A 15,190-nucleotide genomic window follows, 5' to 3' on the forward strand; every position below is an offset into this window, starting at 1 on the left:
AACGTGGTTCCCCTGTTCCTATTTTCATATCCTGCGTTCAGATTTATTTATTTTTTTCATGTTTCGCTTCTTAGAACAACATGTCTATTACGCCACCAAATTTGGAGCAAATTTAAGTTCCCGCAGAAAACAATTTAAAGTGCTGTCCGGTTTTTCCCCTAATCTTTTTTTCCCAATAAAGCGTTTTTTGGGGGTTTTTTGGAAGATTTTAAAATTTTAAAAAAGCTAAACATTTCAGGGAGGAACTGGGAAGATCTCCGAGGAGCCCCCGCCTCCACAGCCCTGGCCACGATGCTGACAGGAACCCCCACTGCCAGTTTCCAAAGAAAAGCAGGACATCAGCCCCCAAACACACTTTGCACGCCTCCCGGCGCCATTTGCGGCTCCATCCCTTCGACTCTGAACTCACCTCGACTTGCTGGTGTTTCGCATCAAGGAAGGGGCCCAGCTGCAACAATCAGAGGAAACCAAGGGTCAGAAGAGGGGAGGGCAACACCCTCATCAAGGCCCTCCGAGGGCCCCGGCGATGAACTAACAGCAGCAGGAAAAGGAGGACTCGGATTCCGAGACGAGGACCGCAGGAAAGCGGCTGGGAAAGCCAAGCACGTTCCAGCGGTGATCAGTGTCCTGGGGGGCTAGACTGATCCTCTTTGGATCTAGGAGCCAGAGCAAGATGCATGGGGCCCAGAGAGTGGTGGCCCCTTGGCAAAGTTACTGGGCCCAGTAACAAGACACTGCGGAGGGAGAGAGCCAAACGGGCTCCTCTTTATCCCCGTTACGGGCAACATCCTTTGAACACAAACAGGGTTGCCTGGGACAAATAGAGGTTTTATTACATAAACCCTTCCCCTAAATGCCCTAGCCCAAGCCTTACATTTCTAAATGCCATGGTTCCCTGGCGCCTGGGATCTGACACTTACACCGACCCCCTTAACGCACTGGGCGTTGATTCTCTTTATTTAGCAGGGGGGAGCAACCGGCCCTCTCCACCCCCAGCACAGCATCCCTCCAGTGGCTGTTGCTGGTATCTGCCTTAGGTTTCTTATTATTATTATTATTATTATTTATATCCTGCTCTTCCTCCAAGGAGCCCAGAGCAGTGTACGACATACTTGAGTTTCTCCTCACAACAACCCTGTGAAGTAGGCTAGGCTGAGAGAGAAGGGACTGGCCCAGAGTCACCCAGCTAGTTTCATGGCTGAATGGGGATTTGAACTCGGGTCTCCCCGGTCCTAGTCCAGCACTCTAACTACTACACCACGCTGGCTCTCTTTTTAGACTGTGAGTCCATCGGGGACAGGGATCCATCTTATTTATCGATCATTTTCTCCGTGTAAACTGCTTGGGAAACTTTGGTTGAAAAGCGGCCTAAAAACATTTGTCGTCGTTGTTAGCGCATGCACACCGGCCCCGGGATCACAGGGCAGTGCCGCCCTTACCAAAATGCAAACGTCCGGTTTGTCCTTCTTGATCACTTCGATCAGGTCCAGCATGGGGTCGTAGGTGATGCTGTCGGAGGTGGTGTACGGGCCGCAGGCCACCAAGACCATCTGCATCTCCGCGTCTGAAAGGGGGGAGAGGGCTGTTAAAAGAGTGGGAGGAGGACATCCGTTGCCACTGCGAACCAAGACGGCGACGAGGGAAATGCTCACGGCACGGCCTCTGTGCAAGAGCTTCCAATAAAGACATAAAAACTGAAAAGCCGAATTTCTAGCCTAGGCCTGCGAAGATATGTGAAGGAAGGACCCAACATGGAAGTAGAGCCCGGTTTCCAATGGCAAAGGCCCTCCCTAAATACATGCCTGTATTTAGGAACATAGGAAGCTGCCATATACTGAGTCAGACCCTTGGTTCATCTAGCTCAGGATTGTCTACCCAGACTGGCAGCGGCTTCTCCAAAGTTGCAGGCAGGAATCTCTCTCAGCCCTCTCTTGGAGATGCTGCCAGGGAGGGAACCTAGAACCATGCTGGAACAGGCAAGCGTGCGGGTGCTCTTCCCAGAGTGGCCCCATCCTCAGAAGTCAGCATGGTGTAGTGGTTAGAGTGCTGGACTAGGACCGGGGAGACCCGAGTTCAAATCCCCATCCAGCCATGAGACTTGCTGGGTGACTCTGGGCCAGTCACTTCTCTCTCAGCCTCACCTACTTCACAGGGTTGTTGTGAGGAGAAACCTAAGTATGTTGTACACTGCTCTGGGCTCCTTGGAGGAATAGCAGGATATAAAATGCAAAATAAATAAATAAATAAATATATATATATATATATATATATATTTCACAGTGCTCACACAGGTAGTCTCCCATGCAAATGCAAACCAGGGTGGGCCCTGCTTAGCAAAGGGAACAATTCACGCTCGCTACCACAAGACTAGTTCTCCTCCCGCACCATAACCCCCATTACGGGGTGGCCAATAACATTATTATTCCTTGCTCCCTACCACTACCACAAATATTTATATTCCGCTCTTCAACCAAAGTTCAAAGTGCCGCTTTACACAGAAAAATAAATAACTGTGATAAATCGTAACAAATACAACGGCCCCCTGACTCACAATTTAAAAAGAATCGTAAGGCAGATACCAGCAACAGCCACTGGAGGGATGCTGTGCTGGGGACGGATAGGGCCAGCCGCTCTCCCCGTGCTAAATAGGAGAGAATCACTCCCTTGGCTGATTTGCACAGCAAACAGCTCACGCCAGGCTCAAGCTACTGCACGGCCCCCTTGCTTCACCTGTCTGGGGTCCTGATGGCCCCGAATCCCCTCAGACAGTGAGGCTTTCCAGGGCACCCTTCTCCATCTTCTATCAAGCCCAGTTCTTCCAAGAGCGTGGACAGTTCTCCCAGCACCCACTTCCCTTAAAAAGCGAAACGCTAAGTTTAACTCACCTTCAGCTTGATCGGCAGACTTATGGAAAGGAAGTGGAACCCCCTGAAGAGATAGAGAGAAGAAGAAGAAAAATATTTGTCATATTTGTATACCGCCCGATATGCACATCTCTAGGCAGCGTACAACATTCCACACAACACATAAAACAGTGTACGTAGTACTCTTCCCTTGGAGGAAGAGTGGGATATAAAATCTAAATACAAAACAAAACACTTATTTTTTTAAAATTTATTTTACTATTTACATTCCTCCTCCAAGGAGCCCAGAGCGGTGCACTCCATACTCGGGTTTCTCCTCACAACAACCCTGTGAAGTAGGTGAGGCTGAGAGAGAAGTGACTGGCCCAGAGTCACCCAGCAAGTCTCATGGCTGAAGGGGGATTGGAACTCGGGTCTCGCCGGTCCTAGTCCAGCACTATAACCACTACACCATGCTGGCAATAAAATAAAATAAGAATGTGAATGAAAGCCGGCAAAAAAGGGTTTCAACTCCACATATCCACGGGTTGGGAATGACCGGAGGGTCATTTCTGGCCACCATTTTGCGAATCGGAGACATTTTGTGGCTCATTTCCTCAGGAGGAGGGGAACCACGAAAAATCATGCGGCGGGGGGGGGAGAAAATCAAAATTGGACTATTTTTGACTGGGGGACATTGCTGAGCATGCGGAGACCTGCAGAGCATGGTAGGGCACTCCCCCCCCCCCCCCGCCGGCACTTTTAACTAACTCTTGGGACTTAGGGAACTTAACCCCCGTGATTCCACGGTCCCAATAACCCAGTATTCACGGTTTCCGTATCTGCAGTCGTATCGGAAAACGGAACCCCCGCTCCCGTATCTGCGGTAGTATCCATATCTGTAGGTTTCCATATCTGCGGTCGTATCGGAAAACGGAACCCCCGCTCCCGTATCTGCAGTAGTATCCATATCTGTAGGTTTCCGTATCTGCGGTCGTATCGGAGAACGGAACCCCCGCTCCCGTATCTGCGGTAGTATCCGTATCTGTAAGTTTCCGTATCTGCGGTCGTATCGGAAAACAGAACCCCCGCTCCCGTATCTGCGGTAGTATCCATATCTGTAGGTTTCCGTATCTGCGGTCGTATCGGAAAACAGAACCCCCGCTCCCGTATCTGCGGTAGTATCCATATCTGTAAGTTTCTGTATCTGCGGTCGTATCGGAGAACGGAACCCCCGCTCCCGTATCTGCGGTAGTATCCGTATCTGTAAGTTTCCGTATCTGCGGTCGTATCGGAGAACGGAACCCCCGCTCCCGTATCTGCGGTCGTATCCATATCTGTAAGTTTCCGTATCTGCAGTCGTATCAGAGAACGGAACCCCCGTTTCCTCTCCCCCATTCAGAATACCCTGTCCCCCATTCAACCAGGATGTTTGCATTTCGAGCGCCTGCCTCTCCTCCTGCCGCCTCCCCCCCAATGGAGCTGCTGTGAAGAGAGGCAGAAATCCTGGCTCTGCCTATAAAGCCTGAAAGGGCGGGGGATGCAGGGACCACTTAGAGAGCCATTCAGAACCACAGAGAGAGAGAGAGAGAGAGAGAGAGAGAGAGAGGTTGCATCACCTCGTAGAGCTTGGATGCCACCAGCCGTCCACCAGTACTGTTCATCCCTTCCATGGCCACAACCTGTAGGGTGGAGAGAGGAGAGAGATTTTGGAACGAGGCAAGGGGGCTTTGCGGCCCTATCGGCAACAATGCTCTCCTCCACCAGCCCCAACTGCTCCCTGCTTGGGAGGGAGACATCTTCGGGGGGGCGGGGGTCAGAACAGAGCTGATTCTTACCCAGCTCTGGACAGGAAGTGGAGCGAGCTGGTCTGGTGGTCGCAAGCATAACTTGTCCCCTTAGCTAAGCAGGGTCCACCCTGGTTGCAAAAATGAATGGGAGACTAGAAATGTGAGCACTGGAAGATATTCCCTATTCCCCTCAGGGGATGGAGCCACTCTGGGAAGAGCGTCGAGGTTCCAAGTCCCCTCCCTGGCAGCATCTCCAAGAGAGACTCCTGCCTGCAAGCTTGGAGAAGCCACTGCCAGTCTGGGAAGACAATACTGAGCTAGATAGACCAATGGTCTGACTCCGTATAGGGCAGCTTCCTATGTTCCTAAGGTTCTAATCCTGCTTGGGTCAGGACACAACTTGGCCCCGACTTCCTCCCCAAAGAGGGAAAGACAAGGCTGAAATGAGGGAGAAGATGGGGGGGGGGATGCCCCCACAATTCTTCCAGGACTTTCAAGTAAATGGAAGAGATGAAAAGAAGCCTGATATAGAAACAGAGACCCTTGGACATCGGAACCTAGGAAATGGCCTTCTGCCAGTCAGAGCCTTGTTCCATCTAGCTCAGTATTGTCTACCCAGACTGGCAGCGGCTTCTCCAAGGTTGCAGGCAGGAATCTCTCTCAGCCCTATAATGGAGATGCTGCCAGGGAGGGAACCGGGAACCTTCTGCACGCAAGCAGGCGGGTGCTCTTCCCAGAGTGGCCCCATCCCCGAAGGGGAATCTCTGACAGTGCTCACACAGGTAGTCTCCCATTCAAATGCAAACCAAGGCACACACTGCTTAGCAAAGGGGACTATTCATGCTTGCTTCCACAAGACCAGCTCTCCTCCCTGAATGAATGTGTTTATTTTATTTATTAGCAAGTTTATTGACTATAGTCTCGAAGCAGTTTACATAAATTAAAAACAACGAAAACAAGACTAAAAAGGGGGGAAACAGACACAGACAGAGACACAGACACAGACACAGACACACACAAAACTAAAAGCCTGGCAAGATAAATAAGTTTTCAAAACGCTTCTTAAAGGACAGAAGGGAGGTGGCATTACAAACACATTGTGTTGATTTAGGAACATCAGAAGCTGCCCTAGACGGAGTCAGACCCTTGGTCCATCTAGCTCAGTATTGCCTACCCAGACAGGCAGTGGCTTCTCCAAGGCTGCAGGCAGGAATCTCTCTCTGCCCTATCTTGGAGATGCTGCCAGGGAGGGAACTTGGAACCTTCTGCTGTTCCCAGAGCAGCTCCATCCCTGAAGGGGAATCCCTTTATTTTATTATTTAATTTTTAGACCGCCTTTCAAAACTAATCTCAAGGCAGTTTACAAAAGTTAAAATACAATAAAATTCCATAAAAGTGGCATTTAAACCCTTAAAATCAAACACTGAAACATTAACGCCAAGAAACCATGAAAACACACACACACACACAATATTTATTTATAAAGTGCTCTTCCAGGGCTCACACATGTCGTCTCCCATTCAAATGCAAGCCAGGGTGGACCCTGCTTAGCAAAGGGGGGCCATTCATCCTCGCTACCACAAGACCTGTGTCCCTGGCTGGGACCCCCTGAGCTAGATGGACCACGGGTCCGGCTCTGTAGAAAGCAGCTCCATAGATTTACAAGTTAGTCTTCTAAAAACCAGAGACGTATCCCTGAAGCCTGGAAGCCTCACCTGTCCGGGAAAGAGGGAATATTCCGGAAGCTCCGATACATCCACGGGAACCTGCCCTCCCGAGGAGTGCTCTTGATCTCCTTCCAAGATGATGGATTTGGCATTCAGTTTCCCATTGGAGTCACAGCCAATCTGGCCCAGAACCACCACCGGCTCCTTCACGGCATGAAATACACAAGCCAAAGAAACATTTCAACCCTTAGCCCAACATTTGACACTTCTTGCAACAAAGCATATCTCCATGTCACCGAGAGTCTCTCAGGTCTAGCCTACTCGCAGGACTGTTGTGCAGAGAAGAGAAGAGAACTCCACATACAGCAGGGCCTGACAAATCCCAGGCGCCAGGGAGCCAAGGTGCCAGAAATTTAACTGTGGTGCCATGCTCGCTTCGGAAGCACATATACGAAAATTGGAACGATACAGAGAAGAGACTGTGGTGCCTTGAATAATGGAGCGTTGGGTAGAGAGAGGGGTAAGTGCACCCTCCCCTGCCCTTAAAGTGCGACCCCCCGCCTTTGAACCGGCCGTACAGCCGGTTCAAACCGATTCGGAGGTTCGAACCGATTCGGAGGTCCACCGAACGGGTTCATGCACATCCCTAGCTTGGAGGAAGGGTGGGATACAGATCAATATAATATTAAGGACTGTCCACATTAATGGTGCTTAGGTGAGATGTGTAGGCAAAAAACATAGCTGAGCGCCTGCCTATGAGACTTAGCTGGAAGCAATCGTCCCCACTCCGAAAACCCAAGACACACCAGGACACCCGGTGTCTTAACAGTAGAGCTGACCTGCGCAGGGATGAGCAGAGAGGAGAATTCTTCTATTTTGTAGTGCTCCTGCAGCGCTTTGCCAAGCTCTTCAATCTTGAAAGACAGCACTATAGAAAGGGGAGGAAAGGGAAGATAAGGTGGAGGTCATGTCAACATCAAGCAAAGGAGAGGGCAGTTTGTAGAGCATTTGTGTTTGAAACTTTTGGGCTACTTTTCAGCAAGGCTTCCAAAATGGCGCACAGCACCAGAAACTTATTAATTTTAGTATGTACAGTCATCCCTAACCAACCACAAGGGTCCAGTTCCAGGAAAACCTCGTGGTTGGTGAATTCGCAGTGGGCGAGCCATGGAAATCAATGGCAAACTATTGATTAGGGGGAATCTATTAGGGGGAATCTATTAAACTATTAGGGGGAATCGCCACAAAATACAATAAAAGCATAGAAAAAATCCCTCCAAATCACCACGAGTCAGTAAGAGGAGTGAAAGGGAACCCCTGAGAATTACCCCATGACCCCCCCAAATTGCCTCCAAACTCCCCCAAATCACCCAACCCCCCAGAATCAAGAAGACCCCCCCCCAAATTGCCAAAAAATCTTGCCAATCCACAGATACTCGGGTCATGGTTGGCAAGAACTGCGACAATTTCCAGTCGCAGATACTCAAAATCGCGATAGGGGAACCCGCAGTCAGCAAGGGGTGACCATATTAGAAGTGTGAACACTGTAAGATATTCCCCTGAGGGGATGAAGTCGCTCTGGGAAGAGCAGCTAGGCTCCAAGTTCCCCCCCTGGCAGCATCTCCAAGATAGAGGAGAGAGATTCCTGCCTGCAACCTGGGAGAAGCCGCTGCCAGTCTGTGTAGACAATCCTGAGCTAGATGGATCAATAGTCTGACTCAGTATATGGCAGCTTCCTATGTACTTGTCAACTTTATATTTACCCAAAGAGAAGATGGCCTTCAATTTAAGTTGGCCCCCTTAAAAACAGAAGTTAAATACAAGTTATACCTCTGTCTACCCAAAAGGAACAGACTCTGAATTCAAGGTAAACCCCCACCCACAATTTATAAAATTAAAGCGCTCAGAACAAACTTAGTCTAGGATTCAGGTAAATATGGTACAGGAGAACTTTGTTGTTTGTGGAATCGAGGATTCGTGAGGTATCGAATCGACGCCCATTTCCAGGATCCGTGGATACGATGCGGTTAAAACCCACGTATCCGTGGCTCCTAGAGGGCCAGAAGTGTCCACGGTCACTTCCGCCCCAGATTTTGTCTCAAGCAGCCATGGGGGGGCGGGGTTTGCCAGGCATGACCTCAAAAGTCATTTCCCTCTGCCATTTTAAGCACACAAGCCTTTTTGTGGCTCGTTCTGTTAAGAAAAACCGTTTTTAAAAAAAATTGCAGAATAATGGCAAAATTTGGACTTCTGGGGGATATTGCTGGACTGCGGGAGGCCCGCGGAGCACAGGAGCGCACGTTACTTGGAGGTTGTTTTTGCCATTTTTTGTAAGATTTCCAGGCCTCCAAGTACCGAAACACCCCCCTCCCCCCAATCCCAGAGGTGTTAATGACTCTGTAGTGGCGGTTTCGCTACCCGTGGCCACTGCGGAGAAAGGAACCCCCGCGAATACCGCGGCCCACCCTGTACCGCCTATCAACAAAAGTCCTCAAAGAGGTTGGCACCGAAAACAAGCCGTTAGGAAGCGCCACGCAAGCCCCACTGCTCCACGCCCAGGGGCTTCGCTCAGAGGAACCCAGAGAGCCACAGGAGGTGGCTCGTTTTCACACAAGCACGAGCAGAAGTTACCTTCCCGGCTCTCCATGAGGTCTTGAAACATGAACTTGTAGGGCTTCGCGAGAGAACCTTCGGCAGAGCCGAACGGCCGCACAGTGGTGGCCACACCACCATTGCCCACCCAGGAGGTGCCCAGCGCCGAACCAAAGGAGACCACCACTTCCCCGCGTCCGATTCGGGAGCTGTACTTCCGGGAAGGGGTAGCACTGGGGAAAGGGAGAATTTAAACAAAAATAATGAAAATATATGTCCACGCATCTTCACTGGTACTAATATTTCAAGCACCGACGCATTCTTTATTACAATGATGTACTTATTTTATTTTATTATTTACATTTTATATCCCGCTCTTCCTCTAAGGAGCCCAGAGCGGGGTACTACATACTTAAGTTTCTCTTTCACAACAACCCTGTGAAGTAGGCTAGGGTGAGAGAGAAGTGACTGGCCCAGAGTCACCCAGCAAGTCTCATGGCTGGATGGGGATTGGAACTCGGGTCTCCCCGGTCCTAGTCTGGCACTCTAACCACTACACCATGCTGGGTTTCAATTAGCTATAGCCAGACACTCCAAACATTGGAAAGAGCCATCTTAGGAGAAACTTAAGTATGTAGTACACCGCTCTAAGCTCCTTGGAGGGAGAGCGGGATATAAAATGTAAAAATAAATAAATAAATAAATAATGGTACCGTGGGGAAGTAACCTGCCTAGAGAGCAGGAGGCTGTTGGTTCAAATCCCCGCTGGTATGTTTCCCAGAATACGGGAAACAACAACAATAAATATTTATATACCACTTTTCAACAAAAGGTTCCAAAGCAGTTTACATAGAGAAATAATAAATAATTCAGATGGCTCCCTGTCCCCAAAGGGCTCGCAATCTAAAAAGAAACATAAGATAGACACCAGCAACAGCCACTGGAGGGATGCTGTGCTGGGGATGGATATGTCCGGTTGCTCTCCTCCTGCTAAATAAAGAGAATCACTACGTTAAAAAGGTGCCTCTTTGCCCAGTTAGCAGGGGTTATGCCTAGTTAGCAGGGATATAGGAAGGTGCTGAAAAGCATCATTATCTCATACTGAGCGGGAGAAGGCAATGGTAAACCTCTCCCGTTCTACCAAGAAAACCACATGGCTGTGGTCGCCACGAGTCGACACCGACTCGATGGCACAACCGACAACAAACATTGGAAAAATACAGTAAATAAATAATATTCATTATTTTGGAGGAAGAGAGCTGCTCTTGGGGTAGCAAGCAGGAATTGTCCCCTTTGCTAAGCAGGGTCCACCCTGGTTTGCAAGTGAATGGAAACTGTACATTAGCTCCGTAAGATCTTCCCCTTCGGGGATGGGGCCGCTCTGGGAAGAGCACCTGCCCGCTTGCCCGTTAAGAGGAAATCCTCTAACACAGGGATACTCAACGTTGGGCCCCCAGATGTTCTTGGACTTCAACTCCCATAATCCTCAACCAAAGGCCACTGGGCCTGGGGATTGTGGGAGTTGAAGTCCAAGAACATCTGGGAGCCCAACGTTGAGGATCCCTGCTCTAACAGGGATCCCCAGATGTTGTTGACTACAACTCCCAGAATCTCCAGCTGCAATGGCCTTTGACTGGGGATTCTGGGAGTTGTAGTCAACAACATCTGGGAATCCCTGTTAGAGCAGGGATCCTCAACATTGGGCCCCCAGATGTTCTTGGACTTCAACTCCCATAATCCTCAACCAAAGGCCACTGGGCCTGGGGATTGTGGGAGTTGAAGTCCAAGAACCTTGGGGAAGTCGCTGCCAGTCAGGGTAGACAATACTGAGCTGGATGGACCAAGCGCCTGACTCAGTTGAAGGCGGCTTCCCACGTTCCTAAGTTCTGGAGCTCTTTGCAAGGCGACATCAGCAGCAAACAACAAGAGGCTGACGATCTGTTCTCCGCCGGGAAATACCTGGGCGAGAAGCTGTTGGGAGAAAACAGGAGGTGGGGGCTCCGAGTCCGCTTGGGGCGTGGGTTCTCCGGCGTCGTCATAGCCCGCTTCGGAGCACTCTGAAACAGTTCAGGACACAACAGCACAGGATGACACAGTGAGGGGGACGGCAGGCGCAGCTAAGGCAATGTGCTGAAGAGCACATAGAGGAGAAGCGTATCATATAGTGAGATCATTCACACAATCAAAAATCATGGTCTACCCAGGTTTGGGAGCTGCACATGCTCCCAGTTCTCAGCTGTGTGGAAGCAAGGTAGGAGGGAAACCTGGGCAGCTTTTCCTCCTACCTCACTTCCACACCACCACCTCTACCCAGCTTTCCCTCCTCCTACCTCGCTTCCACACCACCACCTCTACCCAGCTTTCCCTCCTCCTACCTCGCTTCCACACCACCACCTCTACCCAGGTTTCCCTCCTCCTACCTCGCTTCCACACCACCACCTCTACCCAGGTTTCCCTCCTCCTACCTCGCCTCCACACCACCACCTCTACCCAGGTTTCCCTCCTCCTACCTCACCTCCACACCACCACCTCTACCCAGGTTTCCCTCCTCCTACCTCGTCTCCACACCACCACTTCTACCCAGGTTTCCCTCCTCCTACCTCGCTTCCACACCACCGAAAACTGGGAGCACACGCAGCCTTCCAAGCCCACACAGTCAAAAACTGTGTTCTACCTGTGGTTGGGTGCTATGTGTGCACCCTAAGAACAGAGTTTTTGATTGTGTGAATGACCTCAGTGAGTAAGAGCTATTTATATGGCCACTCCATAACCTGGCATCTTGGACGTGCCAAGCCCTGACCAAGAAGTAGGCCTCAGCAAGTCAACAGCCTCTGAATTTTGCACCTCTCAACGCCTCCTATTCCCATCTCGTTCCCATCTTTTCCAGGATCGTGGAGGCTTCTTTAACTGACATAAAACCTCCTGGGCTCCGTGCCGTATACTTACTTTGGATGGGGACGCATAGGTATCAAGGAGATCTTCTTCATCCTCGTCAACATCCAGGCTAAGAAGGCGTTAAGACTCAAAATACACGAAACGACAGAGCTACCATTGTCCAGTGGGTAGACAATATGACTTCCCGGGAGATGTGGATTTAAGTCCCACGGCTGCCACAAATCCACCAGCAGCCTGGAGTAATCCACCCCACTGAGCCTCACTCATCCCCAGTGGGGAAAGAGGACTCTTGGGTAGTATCGTGCACAAAGCGAGATTCGTGTACGATTCGGAGAGGCAATCCGGGCACCTCTAAGAGAGAGAGAGAAGGAGAGAGAGAGAGAGCAGGTTTGTACCTGCTCCTCCGCCAATCTCCCCCCCAGCACTCATCGCGTGGTGGCCGCAGCTGCGGCGAGTGGCGAAGGAACAGATACGGACCTGCTCTCCTCGCTCTTAAAAAGGTGCCCTTCGATCCGGACACGAATCGAGACTCCTACACAACCCTACTCTTGGGGACGGAGCTCAAGCGCAAGGTCTGGAAGGGATGCGGGAGTTTCTTCTGGAGCTCTCCCATTAACAAGGCCCTGCCCTCGGGCTCTGTGCTACAGAAAGGTGACCCTGGTGAGGCAAGTGCACTTTGCACATGTTCAGAGGCCTAGTGTTAAGGCCGAGCTAAACTACAGCGTTTCCTGGGATCCCGTTACTAACACAGACCTTGAACAGCAACACTGCCCTAGAAGTCTGCAATGGATACCTGCCCCTCCACTTATTCTATAGTTTACTCTCATTCGCCAAAGCTCTGTTCATGCTGTGCCTTAGTCATCATTGGTCATAGGAACATAGGAAGCTGCCATATACTGAGTCAGACCCTTGGTCTATCTAGCTCAGTATTGCCTAACCAGACTGGCAGCGGCTTCTCCAAGGTTGCAGGCAGGAATCTCTCTCAGCCCGGCTTCAAGAAGAACCCTTGGCCACCCAAACGTGAAGCAAATTGCTTTAATTTAAAGGGAAAAAAGTGGGGGGGAAGCTAAGCAGACTTTTAATTGTGTGGCTTGTTCCAGAGTCGTTTTAGCACCAGGAAATATTGCTGTCATAGCTTATCATATCTGCCAGGTCTCTCCACACCCGCCATAGGCAACAAAGAGGATACAGTTCTTGAATGGTGTGGATGTCTCGGACGGCCGGATGGCGGCTCTCTTTCCTCGGGAGAGATTTCACGACTCTCTTAATAAGCACCTGAAAGAAGGGCATATGCGGTCACAGGAACATAGGAAGCTGCCATATACCGAGTCAGACCATTGGTCCATCTAGCTCAGTATTGTCTTCACAGACTGGCAGCGGCTTCTCCCAGGTGGCAGGCAGGAATCTCTCTCAGCCCTATCTTGGAGAAGCCAGGGAGGGAACTGGGAACCTTCTGCTCTTCCCAGAGCGGCTCCATCCCCTGAGGGGAAAATCTTGCAGTGCTCACACTTCTAGTCTCCCATTCAGATGTAACCAGGGCAGACCCTGCTTAGCTATGGGGACAAGTCATGCTTTCTGCCACAAGACCAGCTCTCCTCTCCTAGGCTCAGAGCCTTTCATTTCCATACTTCCAATTCTGGGAGTTGTAGTCAACAACAACAAGGGGATTCTGGGAGTTGTAGTCAACAACATCTGGGAACACTGCTGCTTAGTAAAGGGTCTCCCCCTTTACTAAGCAGTGATTGTCTTGGTTTGCATTTGGACTCCATGCAAGTGCGGTTGGATACTCCTGCTCACCACCGCAAAGCCGGCCCTTCAACCCCAAACAGGTCTCTAGCAGGAATTGTTCCACTCTATTCCGCCCTGTTCTGGCTTCATTTCGAATCCTGCATCCAGTTCTGGGCACTGCATTTTAAAGGGGCATCGATGACAACAACAAATATTTATATACTGATTCATTTGGAATCCTGCATCCAGTTCTGGGCAGTGGCTTTTAAAGGGGCATCGATAACAACAAATATTTACATACCGATTTTCAACAAAAGCTTCCAAAGCAGTTTACATAGAGAAAAAAATAAATAAAGATGGCTCCCTGTCCCCAGAGGGCTCACAGTCTAAAAAGGAACTTAAGATAGACACCAGCAGCAGCCACTGGAGGGATGCTGTGCTGGGGATGGATATGGCGGTTGCTCTCCTCCTGCTCAATAAAGAGAGTCACCACGTTGAAAGGGTGCCTCTTTGCACAGTTAGCAGGGGTTACTGAAATAAATTGGAAGGGCAAAATCCAAAGCAGGGAGGGGTCTGAAAACCAAGTCCAGTGAGGAGCAGTGGAAGGACCCAGGGGTCTTTAGACTTGGGAAAATAAGGCTGGGGTGGGGAAAGGAATGGGCAAGCGGTTTTCAAATATCTAGGAACATAGGAAGCTGCCTCTACTGAGTCAGACCACTAGTGCATCTAGCTCAGGATTGTCTTCACAGACTGGCAGCGGCTTCTCCAAGGCTGCAGGCAGGAATCTCTCTCAGCTCTATCTTGGAGATGCTGCCAGGGAGGGAACTTGGAACCTAGATGCTCTTCCCAGAGTGGCTTCATCCCCTAAGGGGAGTATCTTGCAGTGCTCACATGTAGTCTCCCATTCAAATACAAACCAGGGCAGACCCTGCTTAGCCAAGGGGAGTGTTCATGCTTGCTACCAGAAGACCAGCTCTCCTTCCTGCAAGGCTGTTGCATAAAAACAGGAGCACGCTTGTTCCCTATAGCTCACGAGGGCAGGACTGGAACCTTCTATAACAAGATAGCAGATTCAGGCTAGACGTTTTTATATATATATATATATATATATATATATATAAAAATATATAATTTTTTTTAAAGTCCTCAGGAGAAATTTCCCGATGGTAAAAGCTGTTCAGTAGTGGAGCAGTCTGCCTCGTGCTGTTGGGGGTGGGGCTTTCCTCCGCTGGAGGCAGGTCAGCCACCCCCAGCAGCTCCGAGAACTAGGTCGGACTAGACGACCTCTAAAGATCCCTTCCAATCTCAACATTCGACGATACAAGCCGAGCCCCTCCAAGCTACTCAAGGTCCTTCCGCCGAGCAATCCGAGAAGTAGGTTTCGGACCAGGGTCACCCCCAGCGTCGTGACTAGGCGGGGATTCGAACTCAGGGGCCCCTCACTTAAAGACCAACACTCACCACTACCCCATCCCAGACTCTGTATAATGGGTCGCCGCCCCCCTCCCCACCCCAGATCCCGCTTACTTCATGTTCGAAGACGTTCAAGGAGTCGATCGAAAGGAGGAAGCCATCCTTCTTTGAAGCAAAGGCCACCAGCTCATCTCCCAGGTCCGTCTCTGTGAGCCTGTGCAGCGTGCAGAGTTCCACCACTGCAAGAGAGAGGAGCATGGAG

The 15,190-nt window shown here is 50.3% G+C and overlaps 1 protein-coding gene across 1 annotated transcript in view; it reads right to left on the minus strand.

The window, feature by feature from the left end:
• POLA2 (DNA polymerase alpha 2, accessory subunit) overlaps window positions 1-15,190 on the minus strand; it is a 35,392-nt gene that overhangs the window by 19,583 nt on the left and 619 nt on the right. The window contains exons 2-12 of the mRNA XM_053277623.1: window positions 15,043-15,167; window positions 12,977-13,062; window positions 11,839-11,896; window positions 10,852-10,949; window positions 8,932-9,125; window positions 7,140-7,228; window positions 6,349-6,504; window positions 4,463-4,525; window positions 2,886-2,928; window positions 1,440-1,564; window positions 410-448 (exon numbers count right to left, since the gene is read on the minus strand). Of these exons, the coding sequence (XP_053133598.1) occupies window positions 410-448; window positions 1,440-1,564; window positions 2,886-2,928; window positions 4,463-4,525; window positions 6,349-6,504; window positions 7,140-7,228; window positions 8,932-9,125; window positions 10,852-10,949; window positions 11,839-11,896; window positions 12,977-13,062; window positions 15,043-15,167 (1,076 nt within the window). The remainder of the gene's footprint in view (window positions 1-409; window positions 449-1,439; window positions 1,565-2,885; window positions 2,929-4,462; window positions 4,526-6,348; window positions 6,505-7,139; window positions 7,229-8,931; window positions 9,126-10,851; window positions 10,950-11,838; window positions 11,897-12,976; window positions 13,063-15,042; window positions 15,168-15,190) is intronic.

Source organism: Hemicordylus capensis, chromosome 14 (genome assembly GCF_027244095.1).
Source record: "Hemicordylus capensis ecotype Gifberg chromosome 14, rHemCap1.1.pri, whole genome shotgun sequence".
Classification (NCBI taxonomy): Eukaryota; Metazoa; Chordata; class Lepidosauria; order Squamata; family Cordylidae; genus Hemicordylus; species Hemicordylus capensis.